Genomic DNA, 22801 nt, shown 5'->3' with positions numbered 1-22801 from the left:
CACAGTATGGCCTATGTAGCTAGCATGTGTCAGACTAGCTGCCCACGTGCCCATGTTTTCTGTCCTTGACTTGCCAAGAAGAAATATGGAAGCCCTAGGCACAATATATAATACATGAAGCCATTTGAACTTTCTTCCCTTTTTGGATTTGTACTGCATCTTCATGATAGTTGTTTCCTTTCCTTAGCCTTACATTTTATACCTTAATATGAATTTTGCTGACAATGCCTAATTGCCTTTCTCTGTAAGAATCACTACTCAGCATTGTCTTCTCCCAATTAGATTTAGCCTATTTGTTTCTTTTGGCAAGCACAAATGTTTCCGCTGTGCTGTCACAATTGTTCATAAAGACTCACAATAATAACTTGTTTTGCTTCTCAGTGGAGAAACTACAGAGGTTATACCAAGCAGGAGGACACAACCATTCATACAAATGAGAAATCCTCACACTTTTCTGAAACTAATATGATACATCTGAGGAGGGGAAAAAGTTGCAGGTACTCAACCAAGACAGAAGTCACCACCCCATCTGACACTATCTGACTTTTTGCCAGAAGCCTCAACAAAGAAGACAAGTCCTGATGAGCAGCAAGTTATTTTATGGCTTCAATTCCGTAGAGCAATTCAGTGTGTGCATCAATTTTTCTATTCAATCAAGGCCATATGCTTTCCATAAACTGGGACTTCACTTTTCAGTTGTCAGCGTGATACCCGCTAAACAGCAAATATGCTTTAAAGAACTAACATGGGTGTTGGGTTAGTCAGAACTAACACAAACGTTCCTTACCTTGCCCTGCTTAATACAAAGGAGTCTTTGACTGTCACCACTGGGCCCAGCTCAGGACACTCTGAATCATGGTACTGCCCACAGTCCTCGCACCCTGCAAGGAAGCAGACAGCGTACAGAAAGGTTGGCGGAAAACAGTTTTGTAAAATGGCTGCCTCCTCTTTTCAAGAGCCAAATACAAAATCTTGCACCAGGCAAAATACATACATATAGAGGCAGATGTTTGTTTATATTGCTTAAAAAACATGTGTAATTGAACATCAAGTTGATAGCTGGCACCTGTGTAGGTGAGATAACACACACCACAATCAGTACTATCAGAAGACAACTGTTTAAATTCTCTCTCAAAGGAAAATAATTGCATTACATCCACAGTAAATATTCTGCTTAAAGATGGCATTATTCTTCAGATAAAATGCTATCACGTCTAGCAGCTAAAGAAAAACACGTTCCTACCTTCACCAGAACCCAGGCTTCTAGAAACATCTTACGTAGCATGGCCTTTTTAGTGATGGGAGGCATAAGCCCAGTACCAGTAGCAGAACCGGCACGGGGCCTCAGCAGGGCATGAGCGTGCCATGGGAGCCTAGCTCTGCCCACAGCCACACCTGGCGGGCTCATACTCGTCACCCATGGTGCAGGGAGAGATAACTCCAGGAACCTTCTGGTGCCTTTGCAAACAAGTGAGCTGGCTGCACAACACATTTTGGCCACTTCTTAATTCACTGTCAGCTTACCTAAATTAGCTTTTAGTTTATGTGGCTGTAAACTACCCAGAACTGAATGGTTCCTAAGAAACAATTTTCAGACCAGAATAACTTAAGGCTTTCTAAAATAAACCAACTTAACAGGATTTCAGATGCATATATATTGCTTCACTGTGAAAAAAAGCTGTCAAACTGCCCTGCCCTGTCAGCTGCTGACGCAGCTTAAGAAGATCATTGCACAGAGGTCATATTCCTACAGTGTGATTTCCATCTGAGCTCCACGCTCATGAGGGCAAGTCAGGTAACCCCAGTAAGGATGCAAAGTAGAGGGAGGTTACACCTTGTTTGCGAAGAGAACAGGGCAAAAGCCATTTCATTCCAGAGTATGCCCCCCCAGTAAAGCTCCTCTGTTCTCCTAAGTAGAAAACTCTTCTTCCTGATATTTGTTCCAATGAATGAACCAACAAAAGGATTTCTTCTAAGACGCGGAAGAGGGATCCCAAACTACAATTTCACAGGTCCATGTTGTTTTTTCTTCTGGCAACAAAAACAGCTTAGCAGTGAAAATCTACATAAATTTGACAAATGGCAGTACTGCTGCTTCCTGCACAGCTGTTTGCGCTGCCTTCTGGTGAACCAAGGAACGAAAGAACCATCTTTTCCCGTCAGTTTATTTTTCAGCTAAATTAATTTCCCAGCCCAGTTTGCTGTACAGCACCAGACAGATGTATCAGAGGCAAGGATCAGCAGGCAAGTGCTATCCACACAGCACCAGCATCAAAACAGCCAGTGGCCCCCCTGGTCCTGCACTGTTTACCGTACTACCCCCCCTTGGGTGTGCCTGTAGCTCACGCTGCACTTAATATTACTGAAATAATCTGGGCTAAATACAAATTTCCAAAACCAGAGAGGGTGGAGGACCCACAGGGAACCAGACTGTTGAAAAGAACTGGATTATCGTCCAAAAAGGGTTGCCATAACCAGCGGCGACAGGAAGGAATACCCAGAGTGACAGCTTCTTAAACTGGCTTTGCTGCGAAAGGAAACAAAGCACTTAATTCATTCCCCTTATATCTTTTGACTGCACCTAGGCACCCCTCACTTCTGCAAAGATAGCTGCTGCACAGGTTCAACAAGGTGCAGACAGCACTGTCCAAAACTACATGCAGGAATAAGCTACACATTTCTCTCACTCCTTTGCGGATGGATGATCAAAGCAAGGGGAATACAATACTGATATTGTGTAGCATGTCTCTCAAAATCTAAGGGATGCTTTACAGCAGATGGTCCCCAAGGCTGTTACACTCACCATATGTGACACTTTCAAGAGATTACGGCCACAGGAGAAACACAAAACTAAGCATGGGAATAAATGGACAAGTACCCTGTGGCGAGTATAATCACTGAGTTCTATTAAAAATATTCCAAAACTCTCTTACATCTATGAAATACTTATTCTATGATGTTAACTATGGGAGTGCACAATATCATTTATAACAACTCACTTCTTCAGAACATAAGCAGTCCCCATATCCCATGGGAAAAACTTGCAAAGAGCACAAGAAATCTCAAGAAATTCAATGACCATAGCGTCCACTGGAAGGGGGAAAATTGTGTTGCGTGACACCTTCTATCTGTGTAATTAGGGAATGGTATCATATCCTAATCCTTGTTGCTATCCACCAGGGTCTTTTTATGAAGGGGAGATAAGGTAGCTTCACCACTGGTGTCTGCAACTCAATAAAAACGCCTATTCACTTTTAAAGGAACCCTGGTGAATCTGTGGTGGAGGGAAAAGTGCACCTTACTTTCTGATGGAGTTGCCATAAGGTTAATGTGCAGCTGTGGGGCCATCAAGGGTCAAAGACTGGATCTATACCACCAAAGACATATGCTCCACTCTGCTCTTCCCAGAGCAGATCCACAATATCTGGGCCCTCTCTGCTCATACAAGTAGGTAAGCAGACAGTACATCTCTTTTTTTCCACTGTAACACCAGATCCTGCATGTCCAGGCTGGTGACAAAGGGGAGACTGCAGGGCTAGTATGCCACTGGGAAACAAGCCTACTAGCCAAGCTCCATCAGGCATGGGACTCTGCCCACCACACTCCCAGGGCATACCACCCTGCAGCTTCTCTTCATGTGCCATCACCCCATGAGTCCAGATCCCAGGTCACGGAGCCCAGTCTGGCACACAGGGTTACACAGAAGGCAGATCACAAAGCTGAGCTGCACAAAGCACAGGCCTTGCTGCAGGGGCACAAGAGCAGAGCAGAACAATCAACTCCCTCGACTGGCTAGCAATAGTGTGTTTGATGCACCCCAGGAGACGGTTGGCCCATATTCAACTTGCTGTCGACCAGAACCCCCAGATCCCTCTCCGCAGGGCTGCTCTCCAGCCTCTCGTTCCCCAGTCTGTTATGTACATCCAGGACTCCACAATTGTTGCGGGTCCCTTCCAACTCAGGATATTCTACAGTTCTATGAAAACGCAGTGAATGCCATGAGTGAGACTTGTCAGGGCAGTCGGTGCATCTTAAACTGGGCTTGTCCAGAAAGAATAACCAGCCATATCCTCCTCCTGTCGAGGTGCAGATGTTCAGCTCAGGCTAGAGGTCAGAGTTCCCCACAGACACCTCTGGTTGCTAAAGCTGACTGTATAAACAAAGGACTTGACTTAGACTAGTGTTAGGCCTTCAATCTCACTTCAACCACGAAAAAGCTGTTCTGCTAACTCATGTTCAGGGTCTCTTTGTGTGTTTGCCAACAAAACCAGAAGAATGTGTATGCTTATAATTAGCAACCTTCTCTCTACTCCTCCGCTCAAACTCAGCTGTTTGAGATTCCTTTGCATAAGTACTTTTCTAAATAAAAACTCAGTCTGTTTTAGTCTTTAATTTCAAACATTCTGGGTAGACAAGTCACATAATGAGAAGTAGGTAATTTTCCTTTCTAATACTTACAAATAAACACAGTCTCATCACTGCCATCTTCAGCCATTTTTTAAACCTGCCAAAATACAAAACATGAAGTTAGTTCTGAGTGACTTTTACTTCCCATATTACTGAAACATCCCTTTATGGAGTAATGATGCTGGCTGACCCAGAGCATACCCAAACACATTACTGCCCCTGCAGAAGTATCACTGGAAAGTCAAAGAAATTACAGTTGCTAAAAATCCCACAATGAATGCTATATCATTACATATATTGCTGAAATAACTTCCAAGAAGCTTAAGTGTCTGTAGGTTCACAGGCATTTCTCTCTGAGGCAGTGCTGTCTCATGCCATTCCCCACCCCTCCCCTCACCAACCTTCAGCCATTCCTGAGTGTCCCTGCACCCCCTGCCATAAGCTCCTGTGGAGCTTCAGAACAAGGAGGGCCAGAGGACTAATCCAGGCCAGCAGCCACCACTGCGGAAACAAGGCCTATCTGGCTCAGTGTAATTTTTAAGGTACTGTTCAATAAAATGTTATCTCTGAAAGGGGTATTACTTATTTAATAAACACAATAATCCTAAGAACTTAAAAACCGTAGATATGGTCAAAGATTTGTTCCAAAGGCAAAGGTATACTGTGGTACAAGCAGCAGAAAATGTGGGAAAACAAATCCTGTCTCTGTCACTGACTTTCCATGAAACGGTAACTCAACAATTTGCTTTCACCCATAAAATAAGGATAATCTATATTCACTTTTATAATTCAGTTTTGGCAGTATGTATTAAAAACTTGCATAAACGCTATCCATTGCTCCTCACAATGTCTAGACAATCTAAATTAAGGTTGGCAAGTAGTCTGATTACGTATGGCTAAGATCACGACACAAGCAGGATCCAGAAGATGGTTTTCCCTTTTCTAACCATGAAAAGGCTCTCCTCTTCAAATAGCAATTTTCCCAATGCCCTAGTAGGAGGCTGCAGAAACAGCAAGCACACTGGTCAGGAGGAGAATAGGAAAGAGTGTGAGACTGAACCTGTGAGAGGGAGGAAGACATGAGGAGGGGAAACATGACCGAAGACACACCAGGCTAGCAGAGCCTTGTTCAAAAAGAGATGAAGCATTTGCTACTACAACAACAAAATCCAAGTTAAAGATACGTACAAGCACAGCTGTTACTCAGGATCAGCACAGGAACAGGAGTCCCCGTTACGAGTTTACTCTTGAACACTAATGCATCATATGCTCTGCCTGGCTGGGCCCTGAAAATATGCCTCAGGCTGGAGCCCGGAGCAGCAGCTACTTCTGCACAGGTACTGGCTCTGTTGACTTCTCAGCACAAGTGAAGTCCCTGTCCCACACAACCCCCTTTGCTGTTTCAGGAAGGACTCCATATTTGTGCCAAGTCTGCTGCTGACACCATGACGGCACCTGCATGTGCCAGGGAGCAATGTCTGATGCGCAGCTGCCAGCTGCACCCATGCTTCCCTCTGCCTCAAGCCTCCACCAGAAGCAGCAAACAGGTTCCTTCAGCAATCCACAGGCTACTCCCAATTAGCAAAGGACAGTCCATCACCACAGGGAGATGCGCTGGGTGGAAAGCTAGCACATCAACTGATGGGGATACAAAGGGACACCTGGTCACTGGGGCTCCTGGTCACAGCAGGAGGGATCTTGCTGCTGTGGGCAACAGCCTAAGCAAGATTTTGGTCAATGAGTCTGGGCACCCTGGCATTCCTCCACAACCCTCCCCAGCTTCACCAAATGCCAACAGCATGATCCCTCCTAAAACCTGCTCCCCCAGTAAGGGGCCAGCACTGCCCATCTGCGGCACAAGATAGGCCTTCCTTGGCTCTGGCTTTTGGGGATTAAACTCATCTAACAAAACACTTAAAACATTTATACAAAAGCCCAATGTTGAGCACGAGCAGCAATTCAAGGAATTTCCCAAAAGCTCTTTTCCTGAAAGCACTGTAAATAATATAACAGGCGTTTAGGGAAACCCAGAGTATATGGATGCAAATCAAACCACAAAAAGCGCATCGTAGGTTGATGTCAAAAAAGGTTTGTTTTGCTTTTTAACCAAGATATTTTGTGGATGCTCTGCACTACTTCAAGAGGTATACACCCAGTCATTTTTATGACAGTTTGTGTCCTGAGAAGACTTTAATCCTAAATACAGCTGAATTAACAAATACCCTTCTTGGTCAATGGTTCAGATACGCAGGGGACACAGTGCAGCAAGACCAGCAGTACTGCTGTGCGACCTGCTCGTCAAAGGCATTCGCCTTCTAGGACTTTCCCATGTCGCATTCTTCCCTAACAGCAGACTGATGGCATGCGGCATTACAGAAGCAGCAATGTCAGCCTTGTTCGAGGGGCTGTCAGATGAGAATAGCAACTAAGGGGCGGAGAAATCGTAGTAGCATAAATGTTGTTCAAGGTGATGGGGAGAAACTGGAAAGGTCCCTCATGAGGCAAGCATGCCTCATGTAGTTGATAAGGACACTACATCTCAGCCATTTTCTGCATTAGGGTAATTGTCATTTTGGTAATAAATACTTTCATTTTCCACATCACAAAATTTTCTGATTCGTTATCCGATTTTCCTACGCTCAGCACAACGACCTGCCATGCTCTGAAATAAACAAGAATGGGTGACATATTATGTATCAGATTAACTCACACCTCAACACACAGGTGCAAAAAGAGGACTACCTTGCATTAGTATTTGCACCTTGTTACAAATTCCTGCGTGGTCTTTTTTTCCTCCCCTTCCTACTTTACAGAAAGCGTAGGAAAGGAGGAACTGCATGAAAGCGGGTTTAACAATTCTGCTTTGCAAACACATACTACTTCTCACTCATAGACTTCAAAATTCCTCACAAATCTCAACTGTATCTCCCAAGAGCTTTTGAAATAAATGACATTATGCCACCCACTCCATCTGGTAAACGGAGTCACAAAGTGCCACGCTAGCTCACAGGATGGCACTGAAGACAAACTTCAGAGTTTTTTACCCTCATCTGCTGATGTTCTGGGACATGTCTGATTTTCTTTTTTTTTTTTTTTTTCTTTTCAAGCATTTATATCAGAAAAATATTTCGTTAAGTCACACATCCTACTGCACATAACTACGTTCTTCTCTTGCAGAGATAATCAAAGCTTCTGGGAATTCCAGATTTTTTTAATAAAACAGAGAGCAATCATTAAGCAGTGAATAATAAGGTGAAAAGGTACACAGAAGAAATTAGACCACAGGTAGAAGGTCTCATTCTGACTGCAGAAAGAGAGCAGAAACCCAGAATCTTCTGCTTGTATAATTAACTGAGAGACTTTGTGCCCGAGGGTAGGGCACCCAGCTAAGCACACAAACCCCAGCTGCAACACGGGCCTCCGAATGCTTTGAAACTCAAGGGAACCCAGATGAAAACACTGAGGGCCTGCAGCATCACACGTACCTGCTGGCAGAACATGACGTGCAGCGTTCGTGTCAGGGAACACTCGGGCCATAAGCTATCAAAAAAAATGTAAGACCTGGTGTAAAAGGATACTTTCCCCTAGTGAACCACTGAAGAAAGAAATTAGGCACTAGCTGTAAGCTGAGTAATTCTGACCTGGCAAATGGATTTAAAAAAACAGGTAACAAGATTTTATAACTAAACCCAATCCCCAAAAACCTGTATTTGAATTTAATGACCAACAAAGTAAATGAAAGTCTCCCTTTCTTCTTTCTTCAGTTTTCCATTAAAGTTCTACAATGGGCTGCTACTAGTGCGAACAAGTAACTTGCAAACACGAGCAGATGGGGAGGGGAAATACATGTGTGCGAGCAGAATGCCCTTAAAAATACCCTGGTTTTTTTATTATGAAAATGATAATTTCACGTGAATGCAAGCTCGTGCTACTGCTCAAAGTGATCGGAAACTATCTGGCAGAATATCTGATAAGCTACAGTGAGGTCTCGTATTTCTAAGAAGTTATGACCGTTCTATCAGTCATTGTTGAGAAGGGGAGCAATTTCAGTACCAGTTAGGGGGAGCACAGAGTATTAGAGCGTTCACTTTGTGCCACCCGCCCTTTCCAACATTTCCCCCGATCGCGTTCACCCGATATAGGGTGAACGATGTACGCACCAGGTTTAATGACTGCGCACAGAAAACGAGCATGCTGCACGAAACCTCCCCCGTGCGTACGAAGCACCGCAGGCCGGGGCTTTCACCCCTTCGCCTTGCAACCAACACACCGCCCCTTCTCCCGGAGGGCAGGCACCTGGAGAGCCGGGCGGGGGGCGGGCAGAGCCGCCAGCCGGCCCGGTGCCGGTGCTCGCTTACGGACCTACCTCCTCCCCCACCCCCCCCAGCTCTCCCATTCGGATCTCGCCCTCGCACCTGGAAGCGGCCCCCCCGCTCCCCCCGTCCCGGCTGCCGGTCGTCTCCTTCACGGGGCCCGCACCCTCCGGCGCCGCCGACTTTACCGGCCCAGCCCTGCCTGTGGGGAGGGAGGGAAGGACAAACACACACCAACTCCCCCCGCCCCGCCATCACACCGCCCCAGCGGATCGCCCCTAAGCCGCCGGCGGCGGCGGCGGGGCCGCCCCAGCCCTCCCGACACACCGCCCCGGCGGGGCCGGCAGCGCAGCGAGACACAGCCCGGCGGCGTGGCCGGAGCCTCCCGGCGCCGCGGGGTCTGTGCGCGCGGGGCGGGGACGAGGCCTCGGCGCGGCCCCGCGCCCGCCGCCGGCACAGCCGGGGTTGAGCGGCGGGACGGCGCCAGGAGACCGGCGGGCCCCGGCCCGGGATCCGGGAGCGGCTCCGCCGGGTTTTGCCTCGGACCCGCCTCGCCGCCCCCCCTCCCTACTGCCCTCCCTCCGCGCGCCGCGGCGCGGCCGCTGTAACAAAGAACAGGCGGCGTGGAGGAGGCGGCGGCGGAGGAGGAGGAGGAAGAAGAAGAGGAGGCGGCGGGGCCGAAGCCGCCACAGCCGCCGCCGCCGCCTCCCCCGGCAACCCTCGCCGCCGCCCCCGCCTCGGCCCCGCGCGCCCTGGGGAGGCGGCTGGGGGAGGCGCGGCTGGCCGGGCCGGGCTGCGCGGGGCGGGGGTCCCGCGTGGAGGGTCCCGCATGTGGGCCGGGGCGGGGAGGAGAGAGGGGGCGGCGGGCGGGAGCGCGGGGAACCGGCGTTACCTGCCTGGGGAATGGCCAGACCCGGATCGGATCCGGACTCCGGGTTCCGATCCGCTCCGGAAACCACGCACCACCGGAAGCCGGCGCGGCCGGCCGCAAGGGAGGGCGGGAAGTGTAGTCCAGCGGCGGCGGGGAGGGCCGGGCGGCTCGGGGCCGCGCACCGGCCGCGGGCGGGGAAGGGACGGCGGGCGGCGGCGCCCCTCGCCCACATCGCCCTGGCTCGCCCCTCGCAGGGCAGCGGTCTGCCCGGCGGCGGCGGCGGCGGCCAGAGCCTCAGCTCCGCGCCGCTGGGGTCCCCCCAGCGAGGCACAAGCACCTGTGGGAAGGGCGGCCGCCCCCTCCCGGCCGGCCCCACCCTACCGCCGGCCGGGCCGGGGAGGAGGAGGGGAAGGAGGAGGAAGAAGGTGACTGCCACCGAACTCGGCCGAGCACCCAGGTTGCACAACCTGGGTGTTCGCCCCCTCCTCCTGGCCAGCGCCAGCCGGGAGGCCGGGGACCCGCGCGCCGCCCGCCGAACGGCGGCAAGGCTGGGCAGCAGCGCTGCGTCGGGCGCACGGAGGGCTCCTGGGCCCGGGGAGCCGAGGACTTTTCCCCAGTTTAGGCCTGAACAAATGCCTGTCTCCTCTGTACCCGAGCCTCCCTGAGCCCAAGGAGTTCAACGCTCCCGAGTCTCGCCAGCCCAGCGTTACCAGGTCATTACCCGGGCCCCGCCCCGCCGTGCTGGATAGCAAAGAGCGCGGCCACACGCACCACTGAGGAACAAACAGTGGTGCCTGTTTTTTTATATCGCAGGCTACCGCTGAGACCTGGTGCCCAGGAAGCAAAGGACGTAGGCACGGTGCCCTCAGCTCAAGGGGTTTTAAACCGCCAGCTGGGGTTGCTGCGGTGCTCGCTGCTCTCCCAGCTGAGAGGTCCACTCTCAATGCCCCTTCAGAGGCAGAGGCCAGGGCCAAGAATTAATGCTTTTTGTATTCAATCAAGATGCCCCAACTCTTCCTCTGGTAAGAAGTGTCACCTACAATGGCATGTTCCCCACCCAAAGCCTTGTGCTGTGTTCCCTGCTGCTGTGGTGCGGCCAGCCAGTCTCTGCAGTGCGAGCACCCCTGAAGATTCAAAGATGATGGAAAGCAGGTGCTGGCTCTGTCCTCTCCAGATGTGCTCTTCTCACGGCTACACCTTCAACAGTTGGCTAAGGGCATGTTTGCTCTCTTCTCACCTTTCCATCCCATGTCCCCTTCAGCACAAATATCCAGTTTCAAGACGGATATGTGGAGAGTATTGTGACTCCCTTCTTGTTAAGTGCTTGGGTAAACTGAAACAATGCAGCATTTCAATTTTGAAAATGTTGCTTCTTGGCAAAACTGTTAATTTAAGGAGGGGAACCGTTTATTCTTTAGAAACGACTCACCAGAAGTTTTCAATGAGCACAGGAGCAGTAAGGGGTATTATTCAAGGACCCAAGCGCACGTACAGGTCATTTGCTTTTTCAAAGATCGAAGCCTACTGGCCTTTAGTTTTGTGTAGTCTGCTTTTACTTACTTTCCCGGTACATCTCAGTGTGCATTCACCTTCACAATGCTGTCTTTGGGCCTCCGCCTAGGTTTCTCCAGCATCCAGTGCACAAGGTTGGTTATTCTACTTAACGTGCATTCACTTTGTCAGAATAAATATTAACTAATGCAGAACAGTTATCTGTATGTTTCTTAGCTGAAGCAGTCTGGACTTACAATGCATGTAAGCTTGGATCCTGCAGCTCCAAAATTACTCCTTTTTTTTTTTTTTTTTTTTTGTCAGTATTCCTACTGTCTGCAGAGTTAACATCAGACTGTGAGCTTGTATTTTACACCAGGCTCACTGGGGTAGAGAGATGAGGAAAAAAAAAAAAATCTTTTTCATTCATGGTTTAAGAATGATGAACTGGAGGGAAGAGTATGCTGCCAGACTTAGTGCTACATCCATTCCTGCTCTCGCTCTGATAGGTCTTGCACTTTTGCTAGCATACATGAATGGCATCACAGAAGTTACAAAAACCTCACCCAAGATTAGAGCAGGAAGGAAAAGTAAAATGGTATGTTGGGAGACTATTAGGAAATTTCAGCTAAGCACTTCAGGAATGTGAAATAAACAGGCACAGAAATGCAGGCAGTAACTCCCAGTAAGGTAGCATACAATTTCCTTGCAAAAGAAGGTCCAGCACTCACTTTGGGAAGGGAAATAAAAATGCTATTGTAGCTATTTTCATGTGAATGCGTATTTTTGGTGGGTTTGGTTTGTTTCCCCCTCAGCCTGGTAGGGCTTTGTGATAGCATTAATTTAGAACTTAGCTTTTTCAGTAAAACAATTGCAAGAGAACCTTCTTCCCAAGCTGTGCTCATTATAGTACTGGTGTCTTCTATATAGGATCTAGGCCCTAACACTCCTCCCTCTTTGCCTCCCAAATCACAAATGGTTTCAGGGTAATACAACATAACTGAGAGAAAAAATAACAACTAACTACAATGAGTTCCACAATTCCTCTTCCATTAGGTTCCCACCAAGCCCATGTTTCAGGCCATTTCTCAAGGAACAAGAAGGGGCTACCTGATATGGCTGGGGTCATCCAAAACAACCCACAGCATGAGCACAGCGTAGGTGGAGAACTCTGCTCCTGAATAAACAGGTAAATGGACTGTGTTAAGCAACAGGACAAATTAGTGAAGGAGAATAGAAAACCATGTTATGCTTGGCTGACTAGGTATGTAGGACAGCACACTGCACACAGACAATTGGCTTTTATTGTATGTACAGCAGCAGTTATTTCTTTAAAAAAATCCTCAGGCTTTTTAGTATATAATAAATCTGTACATCATAGACGACTTAATTGCACCGATTTAATTTTGTGCACACACAGGGAAAAAAAATAAAACCCACCACAGAAGAAGTGACTATCACAACTGAATGCTAAAAAAAGAATGTTTTACCCCACCTGGAGTATCAAAGCAGAATACATCATTGGGAAATACAGAGTTACAGTATTGGAAAGACCTCAGACCCATCCTTCCCAGCTATTTGCACACCATGCCAGCATCTTGTATAGTAACAGTTTGGATATCCTGAGTGAAATGATATTATTCACCCTTAACTTAATCACCCTTGTTACATAGTTCATCTTGAGTTGTTTGTTACAAAGGCTGTGGCTTAGCAACGTACAGAAGCATATGCTGACTTTAAACACATTAATAAATCCACTTAGGTCCTGTGGAGGTCAAAGCATAAGGTCAGCTGTTCCCACTCACACTGGGAAAGTCTTAGTCCAGAGCTACGGTCTACTTAATTCTGTGCCAGGATAAGCACTTACCACAAACTTTAGCTCTAAAATTCAAAAACGGTAATAAACTGAAATGGAAAAGCCATGCAGCTCCCACTTTTTATAGAGGTCTTGTTCCTTCTAACACCTAGAGCTACCACAGCTGAAAAAGATGTTAAAACAAGAGCAAGACTCTTATTTTCCTTCCCCGTATGCATTTGGTAGCATTTTAAGTAGTCAACTTCGTTTTTTGCTATGATACTCTGCCTATCAAGAACACCAAAACTTTACAAGTAATACACAGCAGAAAGCTTTCACTTGAAAACCACCTAGAACCAGCGAGAAGATATGCAGTACCAGGAAATGCTGCAGAATTTCACAGATCCTCAAAACTGGTTATCATTGCCAGGCAATAGAATGCCTCAGAAAAAGCAGCGCTGGAAGCCAAGTGCTCTCAAGAGGCAGACAGTAACTGCAGGTCTGTATGACCTGGAGCCCCAGCCTCTCCCCCAAAGAAAGAAAGAGCAAGGGAAAAAGAAAATCTTAACAGAAAGCATAAGAATAAAGCCCAGTATTTATGCCTGCACAGTTTATGACCTGTCCGCTAAGTCAAAGAAGTTTGCCAAAGGTATTTTGCTTTTTAAATAATATGAACTTTTTTTTCCACTATGGCATTCCTTCTTCTTCCTGCTGCCTAAGATTCACAAGTTCCATATAGAGTTAGGAGTGAAATGACTCTTGTTTCTTCCTGGGGTGAATTGGATGTGAAATACCGGTGACCTAGGAATAAAGGACTCCCTCCTCTTTGAAGTGACTTTTAACATAATCTCAGTCACTTTAAGGAAGTTACCTAGCTTATACTCACTCTTGAGATATTAGGTAGTTTTATTGCTTTAATCTACGAAGATAAATTTAACTCTTGTATTCCTTCCTCGGTCAAAATTCACTAAAGCCAAGGCAAATCTTGGTTAGGTAAGGATGCAGGTTGTCTCCATCAAGGCAAATGGAAAGCTAGAACGCCATAAAGCAAAACAAATCACAAACACAGATTAAGAAGGTTCAATTATGGGCAGAAAAATTCTTTAGAAAGGAAAAGTAAGCCTTCATCTCTTAGTCCTCATAAAATAAATACCATGCCTTCTTTGCTGTACAGAACATCCAGAAACACAAAAGTGTAAGAAAAAGGGCAAAAAGTAAAAAAGATTTCACAGGTTGTTTCCAAGCTATTGTTCTGAAGTAAACTGTAAGGCAGAAAAGAAGTTTTCTGTGTAATATAATGCAGAGATTTGTTCTACTGTTTAAATGTGTAGTTATTAAAATTATGAAGATTGAAAAACATAGAAGAGTAAAATGATTCCCTCCAGCATCCTTCACACAGCTGCACAGGAAATATGCAGCACCTGACAGGATATGTTGCAGTGTTAGTTACACCGGATGACAAATCCGGTCTTCCCAACGCAAACCTGTAGCATAGCTCCTGCTGGTTGTCAGGACCCAGCTGACACTGACCTAAGTACTAGTACACAAAAAACGTGCATATGCAGATCTCCTGATCTTAAGTGACAACCTAATTGTCTCGGAAAGTGGGAATGGGATTCAATATTATGGGCCTTTGGGGTTGTCACGACTGAGCAGCACAGTTGTCTCTTTGTGTTTAGTACTTCAGCTTGTTTTTACAACAGGACATAATTTGTAGAGGAGTAGGAAGAGGCGAGGAACACACCAGCCAGATAAGAAGGTCAAACATCAAACCAAATGATGTGTATTTTCCTGAGGAGTGAAGGCAATTAAAAAACAAGATTCCCTTTTTGCCCCAAATGACTTGCTTTCCTCATCTTAAGAATCCATTCTCTCAATATATGCGAGCCCAAAGCTTCACAGTTTGCAGTACAGAATGTTCTTGTTCCCACCATCAAGACATGCATTCAGGCAATCACCAAGCCCTTAAGAAAGAGGAACCAAAAAGCCACTTCAGTGTGTATCTGTTCTTTGGGGCAAGCTACAAGCAAACCCTACCGCTGTATTCTGCGAGTTACTCAGTGTTACTTCCACCCCATTCTAGAGTACGTGATAAAGCTTTTGTAAACTAAAATCCCAGTTCAGTACTTTAAGCAGACTTCAAGTAGTGTTATGTCCTCCCTTTACGTTCCCAATTCCACAGCTCTTTGCTTTCACTGTAAGGGGGTCCTACCCACGGAGCTCAGTCTTACCTTGAGTTCTTGAACTTGGTGACCAGTTGTGGTTTTCTCCTTCAGCAAACAAGACTGGGCATTTAAAACACGGCAGGGATTTGACCCCCAACCCTGCCCTGTCATGCAAAGAGCTCCTAGTAAAGTCAAGGGAAAAAGTGTACGTTGAGAGAACATAACACCAGGGTTTATAACACTCATATCATAAAGCACTGTAGAACAAAGAAAGAAACCTAACTTCTACTTTGTATTCAAGTAACAATAAATGAAAACGTTAGAGCACATTCAAGCTGGACAAACCTGTATTACTGAACTGGGATTTTTAAGCACATTACAGCTCTAGAAGACTCATTTGTAACCAATTTTCAAAATATAGACTATTAAAATGCCTTCAAGTGTTTTCATAATAAGCAGCATACTTAAATGCACACCTATTTGATAGTCTGGACTGTTCTACTACCTACAGTGATTTTAGGAGGTTACACATAAAAGAGTGTTTTTAAACAGCAGGCTCCGTTAAAAGATTTTGACAGTTCATTTCTTCTAATATTTTCTTGGCAAAAAAGAAACTAAAAGCCCTCTACTTTTATATTCCTTGTAAAAGTATTTACCAAGGAATCTAGAGTCCATCAGAAGTTTTGAAATGTGTTTCTGTTCTTCAGTGACTTTCTATTTTTGAAGAATGGGTTAAGTTGAAAGCCCAAATATCTGCCAAAGTGTTGGATGTCTTAAGAGGAGGAAAGGAGGGAGGGGGAATCACTGTTGGTAAAGCAGGCACAAATCTATCATCCATTCACGTCAGTAATTTAGATGGAATGGATGGTTTTCTTGGCTAAAGAGAACAGGCTTGGTCCTTTGTCCTCAGTTGGAATGCAGATGATGGAAAAGTACAGGTATGCACAAAAGATGGTACCTGTGAAATACTGACATTTTACTCTATTTAGTAGCCAAAACAAGAACTATGCCTCTACTGTCATCAGTTTTTCCTTTTAATTTAAAGCAGCCAGCTGCAATATTTAATGAGGAAAAATAGTTTAAAAAAAAAAAGTCACCCAACCAACCACTTACCTCATGACAACACTGGTAGATCAAGAAGCTGAAAGACAACTAAGGGAATTGTTTTAAAAAGCTTTTAAAAAGCTCTCTTCACAGCTGTGTTTTCCAAGATCTCAGTAAGCGTTTGGCAAATAAAACAAGCTGTCTAATGAAAAGCATTATAAGGTTAAATATGCTCTGTACATTACTTATTGCTCCTAGCTTTGCATTTGATATGATGGTTAATATATTTGTCTAACAAGCACTTGGGAGAAAGAATTAGAGCCCCTACGATGGGTTTTTGCATTAGCAACGTGGCTTCTCACACAGGGAAGAAAAGCTACATATAAGAATTTGTAAATATTTTGTTTGCCAGTAGACTTTTAAAAACTTGTTTTTTTAAGCATAACTTATGCAGAGAACATTAAACAATATGCTAGTTTAAGTTTTGCATAATTTATTGATTTATGGCTAATATCAAAGGCATCTCTCCATCTACATGGACTGAGCAGTTATTACAGCAGGCTACAGTTATTACAGTAGGCTATCTTAATCCGCATTTTAGTTCTGCTTCTGAAAACTTACCCGTTTCCAAATTACAATACAAACTGGATCTGGGTCTCTCTTTTCCCTTTCAGCCTGACTAGAAAAACAAGTTGAGACTTGCATTGCTACTATTCCAGGCTGCAGTAAGGAAGCACAGTGGTATCTTCTCTCTTGATAGTGGTTCAGTCATATAGCAGGTACGGTGTTTCACTTCTTAGCTCCCTGTTAATGTAAACTAGGTGCTTCACGCAGGTCCTCCCCACCTGCACCATTCCCCAGCCTCCCTCATCATCTACAATAAACCACACGGTCCTCCAAAAGCTGTCATGCTACAACTAGCGCTGCTTGTATTTGGAGGAGCAACTTCATAATCAGAGAGAAAAAGCGTTCTGGAAAAATAAAATAAAAAGACAAGCTTTCTGTTTATTCCTGAACCACTGCATTAGTGAATATCATTTTATGCAAGTCATCAGCTGTATGTGTATTCACTAGTTCTGCTCTGTAAACAAATGGTCAACTGATGTGCAAGTATCCCGTCAGAGAGCGTTCAGTCTTATGCGTAGGGTTCTGCCGAAGCACCATTCAGTTTGCTCTTGCTTTTGTTTTTGGAAAGGAGCTTTCTGTTCAGAATACGTGAAAGCGTGCCTCCCTTCTTGCGTGTTTCCTCTGACAGTGGCTGCTGCAGGTAGACAAGATCGTTGTGCGACTGACTCATTCCTGGATCCTTCTGATGATGTCGCCGTCGGAAAAAGAGCTTTGCGCTTTTTTTCAAAATCCCACCTGCGGAAGCAAACAGCAGAGGTGCAGGACGCTTTAGACAGAACAGACTGCTTTCCTCTAGGAGCTCAGCTTTAACAGTAACTGCAGCACGGCTGAAAAAGCCTTGGTCTTAACGTTTCCAGTTTAAGCATCACCCTGGTAACTATTCGAACAATGTTAGAAAGCTAAGAGCGTGGTGAATCTAAAGCAAGAACGTTGACGGTTTGTAACCTAGAGGCCATAATAGTACGAGTTGCACCTTGGAGTAAGTGATTTCAGATACTGGCAAATGTGAGCAGTCGTCATGCTTTCAGCCAGGGGCACACGCACATACACTACATGCTACTGAATCCTCCTTGCCCCGCTGCTAATCCAGCTCTCTCCCAGCTGAACACCACTAGGGAATTCAGACTCCATGGAAGTATGTATTTTTCTGCTTCTCCTCATTCCATGCAAGTATCATGCAAACTGAATCATGACAGGCAGTGGTAGTTCTAGAGCTATGCATTGACACACACTTGTACAGTTATAGCAGAAACATTCAGGAGAGGAAAGTCACATATACTGCTAGAGGAGCACTCAAGAAAAAAGGAATTTTCCGTCAGTTCTTTCAGAAATTATGCTGTTGAAAAGGAAGGAAAGCTACTGTAAAACATGCCTATGAGCAATCAAATATTAATCCTCTGGTTTCAGCTTCTGAAATCAATCCACACATTTTGTGGAAGTCTCCTTCCTTACACTTTAGTTTCAAACGCTCTTCTGAAAGCTATGGTGGTGTTCAAACATACACATGCACAGCGTTCGGTGTGGGTTGTACACTGGGTTCTCACATGTCAAACAGGCATATCCAATCTTTCCAATACAATAAAATTACAGAGTATTTTATAAAAAGAATGAAATAGAGGAAGTAATGTTACTCTCTGTGGTTTCAGAGATCAAAGGAGCTGAAAAAGAAAGATTAGCCTGTGATGCACAACAGGAAGGTGGCGTTTTAATTTGAGGTGAAGGACACTGCTGGTGCTGGAGAACAGCACCTGGCAGTCAACCTGCATGCAGTAGGCCCATACAAGCCAGACAGCATGTATTCTACACGAATTCGGTAGCACCACCTACAATAACAATCACAAAGCATTTGCTATTTTAAAATCCTGTTAGGAAGAGCAATTCACTTCAAGCAGATAAAAAATAATATTACATCTGCTTCCAATAGGTTCAGAAATTTGCTCAAATCGCTTCTGTGGTAAATTAGGTTGCTTTAATTTGTTGTATTACTTCCCTTGATCCTATGTCAAACCTATTACGCAGCCAAGGCAATTGCAGCTGCCATCTCACCAGGGACTCAGGACTCACGTTGCCAACACCAGCCACTCTTCCCTCTTCGCAAGCTTGGGTTGTTTTTGCAGCCACCGTTCTGCCAAATTCCACCTTCCCTTTCCATGTGCACACGTGCGCCTGATGTGTAAGGCAGCTCGGTGGCTGCTGACAGGGACACTGCTCCAAGCTACCAGCAATGCTCAGCCTGGTCAGTACATCAGCCCAATGTTAAAATAGCAATAGTTTTGTGCAGAATTGGGTAGTGGTGGTGTTCAGGTGGCACGAGCCAATTTGAGCAGAGGAGGACCCAGGTAGCAAGCCAACACAGGAGCCTTCTGGCAGTCAGACTAGTACGTGAAGACAGTCATCTCCCTGGCAAAGCTTCCGCACCTGGTTCCCACCCAACTATCAGGTTTCCTTATTGTTTCTCAGTTCAGCTATTAATTCCTGCCACTGCACGGTCTTGATTCTGCTTTTCATCCCACTGCAAATGGATACAAAAAGCAACAGAGAGACTCATTCTTTCATGCGATACTGTGCAATCGCTAGAATTACATATTTGTCCCCCAAGGACTTGACACAAGCTGCGTGTCGTTTTGCACAGCGACAGCTGCAGAATAGGTATTTCATGGCAGCTCTGTCTGCACGCAGCCAGATGCTTCTTTGTTCAGACTGGAGCAGTTACAAACAGGTGCTTGGGATTATTACTTTTGTATTTTAAGGACTAAGTGCTCAGCACCGGGGAGGATATTCTAGCGTGTTTTATCTTGCTGCTGCTGAGACTTTTCTCACAGAGCACGACGGAATGGAGGCAGAAGTCAGCTGAAAGCAACAGGAACTCATGGATTTGAACCTTGACTGCTCTCCCATCATGCCCTGATTTATCTTTTTGGCAAGGCAGTACCACTTCAAGCTGTTGTCAACAGCATAACAGAAACAGTGTTCAACCCCATGGCACTGACAGTTGTTAATATGCAAAGGCTGGGGGGGATTGATGAGGCCTTGCTGCTGTGTGGCTTTTGTTTCAGCAGTCAGCTGTTCTGCCCAGCAATCTTGGCAGCTGCAGCTGAAGCTGTGCCAACAGGAGAGACAGAAGAGTCTATCTGTAAGCAGCTATTTAGTCCTATCCGTTCAGACTGATTTCCCATGCTAGGAAATAGAACCGAACCGAGAATGCTGCAAAGGTGGTGCCGGTGGCCTGGGACAAGCCGCTCAGCTGCAAAACTGCAGGCGGCGCCTCCCTGACAGCCGCCCAGGCTCAGCACAAGCAGCAGCCCCCCTGACATGAAAGCTCTCTGGGTTTTTGGAGGTACTGAAGTCATTGCTGCCTGGAAGCTTGCCACATCCCCGCTGCCACCCTTTGGTCTCTAGCCAGTTTAGTACGTGCTGCCTGACAGTGGCTCCAGCTGTTGTGGAGGCATGCACCCCTGCTAAGGCGGCAGGGTAGGGCAAATCACAAGCTTGGCGGTGCTCGTGCTATTTGCATGCTTACTTTGAGTTCAACAGGATCCATATGCCAACTCTGCCCCTAACACCAGGAGATAAGCAGAAGAGCATGTCAAGAGCGCTGTACAGACTGACTAGTCTTCATAGGCTCCTGTGCACTAGTTTAGGGTGTTCTAAAAACGCTTGTGGGGCTAGGATCACTTCTGAACCTCACTTTTGTTAATGAAGAAAGATTTCCTTGCACATCTACAGGGATACAAACAGAGATTGATTTTTCCATTCCTTCCCAACTTCCAAAACAGTTTTTATCCAGGTGTTTTTTTAAATACCTGCCAAGGTCCTCATAGCTCTACAAGTTAGGCTAGAAGAGAGATCTAGAAAACTGTAAGCAGCAGGTTTTAGAGAAAGCATTCTGAATATGCATATACAGTTACGGGGTCACACATGGTTTGCATGAGCAGGTGTTTAATTGATAACCAGATACTACAGGAACGTGCATGATGGAGAGATTAGGAATGTAGAGCACCCCTCCAAGCCTTTCTTGCTGTCCATTCTGCATCACCCACCAGGACAGCATGACCACCAGAAGAATGATCTGTTACAGCAGACTTGTCTGCTAAGACACCTGACCACAGGAAGGTAATTTTGGAGGGAGGAAAGAAATGGATGGGGGAAGAAGAAAACAGGTGCCAAACTATGTTTTGCTTCAGTTTTTACAATGAGTGTACCATTGTAAAGCTACATTTTCTTAAAAAAAAAAAAAAAAAAAGGACAAAAATAACTTACTCTGTGTGTAGGTAATTAATTCTGGTTGGCATAGTAGTCCTCTTAAGTTTATAAAAGGGAAAGAGGAAGTCAGAAAGGTAAAAACGAAAAATATGCAAGAGTAGAAAAAAAAAAAGAGACAGCGCTAACTTTAAGACATTAACACCATACACAACGCTTTTTAAAGCACAGGGGGTTTTGTTTTGTATGGGGGTTTTGAGATTTTCTTTGTTGTTGCGTTTGGTTTTGTGTTTTTTTTTTTTTTCTTAAAGGGCAAGTATTTGACAAAACAGAAACCTTGAACTAGTCAAAGCTAACTGAAAGCAGGGGGTTGGAAATGCGGAAATGTGTTCCTATCTCACTCCATAGAATGCTACTCAGCTATGACAAAGTAGAGATGCAAGACTTGTGTGTAAAGAAAGGGGTTTGAGAGTGTTTTTTAAAATATTTTTTCAAGATGAGGCAACTCTCAAATGTGAGAGATACTTAGCACTTTTTAGCAGTTCTGTACTACACTGTGTAAACAGGATCTTTAGAAGCCTTATCTCTTTGCAACATACTGCACAGGGAAAAACAGAACTACGCCACAGTTCACATACAAACTTCCACTTGCATGTTTTAGAATAACATGTTAAAGAAGAGCCCAGAGGTTTTGCAAAATCTCATACGGCTTCCTAACCTTTTCCATGCTCCAGATGAGACATATCTTCACAATTAATCCTCCACTCCCACCCCAGACGCACCCAAACCTTTCCAATACCTGACCATCTGTGTCAAATTGATTGTTGCTGTACCATCCTGCCCTACCAGGTGGAGCAACACAGCTGCAAGAAGACCAAAAAACCTCGATGCTCTAAGGGAGAGCCTTGGCAAGAGGTCCAGTGTATGCCTTATGTGGGGGGATTACAAAAATCTGGTAATACACTGAGGTTTTGAGTAAGCCATTTTACAGTATCTCTGGGTAAAGAAAGAATAGAAAATAATAAAGTGAAAGAGGGATGGATATGGCTGAGAAATACAACGATTTTTGCAACTTCAACATGCAGCCCATGAGACTGGTGTGCCACCTGTTCAGGGCATAGTCCACTGCACCGGCTCTTTTATCAGGCCTCCTAACAGCCCCTGTGTTTGCTACCTAGCCACAAACTAGTACTACAGCCTCAGAGGTTAATGGATTTATAAAGGAAACACAAAGAATCCTAAGACATTTTCAAACTGCAGCTATCCAGGTGTGTACCTACATAAGCAAAATAATCTGACCCTTTATTTACTTATTAAATTATCCTTTATTCCATTTTCTTTAGCAAACTATGTATCAATGAAATCAGTGAAAATGGACAAACTCTTCACAAGGTGGTTAAGAGCAGGTGTACTTCTGTTTTAGCCGTGATGCTTCCTGAACACACGCTTTAGTGCTTAGAGATGTGAAGGAGGAAAAGAAACATATCAGAAAGCAGCCATGGAACTCTGCCATTTTCACATTAGTAATGGGGCTAATATAGCACAAGTCCTTGTTTACAAGAACACGGTTTTAATCGAGGAACTGACAATATGGCTAGTTATTTCTCTCCCAGATAACTAAGTCAGGCTTAGTGAGCTGCCCTTCAACTTCTAAGGATGAGCCCTTCCATTTCCTGATGGAGGGGAGTGTAAGAGAGCCTGCCCGTGTCCTGCAGAGCCAGAGGACTGTACTCTTTACGGTTGCTAGTAAGACAGTTCGAACCAACCCCACAATCACCAGGAGCTTAAGGACAAAAATCAGTAAGAAAATACAAACTACTACAGTGTTGCACAACGCTGCCAATTACACAGAGAAAGCAGTCATTCACTATAGCGGAGGTAAGGAGCA

At 45.5% G+C, this 22801-nt stretch overlaps 2 protein-coding genes across 16 annotated transcripts in view; both read right to left on the bottom strand.

The window, feature by feature from the left end:
- The window catches only part of PRDM15 (PR/SET domain 15), a 43942-nt gene extending 34206 nt beyond the window's left edge, over positions 1-9736 (bottom strand). For 7 of the 14 annotated variants that reach the window (XM_075099355.1, XM_075099397.1, XM_075099404.1 and 4 more), the window contains exons 1-3: positions 9617-9736; positions 4459-4504; positions 788-881 (exon numbers count right to left, since the gene is read on the bottom strand). In XM_075099355.1, the coding sequence (XP_074955456.1) occupies positions 788-881; positions 4459-4495 (131 nt within the window). In that variant the 5' untranslated portion in view covers positions 4496-4504; positions 9617-9736. Of the gene's footprint in view, positions 1-787; positions 882-4458; positions 4505-7892; positions 8622-8822; positions 8918-9612 lie in introns of those variants that run through there. The other 7 variants (XM_075099362.1, XM_075099377.1, XM_075099474.1 and 4 more) reach the window with 4 other exon arrangements.
- Positions 9737-12364: 2628 nt separating this feature from the next.
- Positions 12365-22801, bottom strand: part of C2CD2 (C2 calcium dependent domain containing 2) — a 42834-nt gene continuing 32397 nt past the window's right edge. Inside the window, exons 14-17 of one of the 2 annotated variants that reach the window (XR_012661571.1) lie at positions 16708-17448; positions 16156-16288; positions 15109-15224; positions 12365-14841 (exon numbers count right to left, since the gene is read on the bottom strand). Coding sequence is in view for 1 of the 2 variants with exons in the window: in XM_075099520.1 (XP_074955621.1) it covers positions 17222-17448 (227 nt within the window). In the remaining variant the exon portion in view is untranslated. Of the gene's footprint in view, positions 14842-15108; positions 15225-16155; positions 16289-16562; positions 17449-22801 lie in introns of those variants that run through there. The other variant, XM_075099520.1, reaches the window with a different exon arrangement.

The sequence above is a fragment of the Phalacrocorax aristotelis genome, chromosome 1, assembly GCF_949628215.1.
Source record: "Phalacrocorax aristotelis chromosome 1, bGulAri2.1, whole genome shotgun sequence".
NCBI classification, from domain to species: Eukaryota; Metazoa; Chordata; class Aves; order Suliformes; family Phalacrocoracidae; genus Phalacrocorax; species Phalacrocorax aristotelis.
The sequence above is the reverse complement of the archived record's forward strand: the minus strand, read 5'-3'. Positions and strand labels throughout refer to the sequence as shown.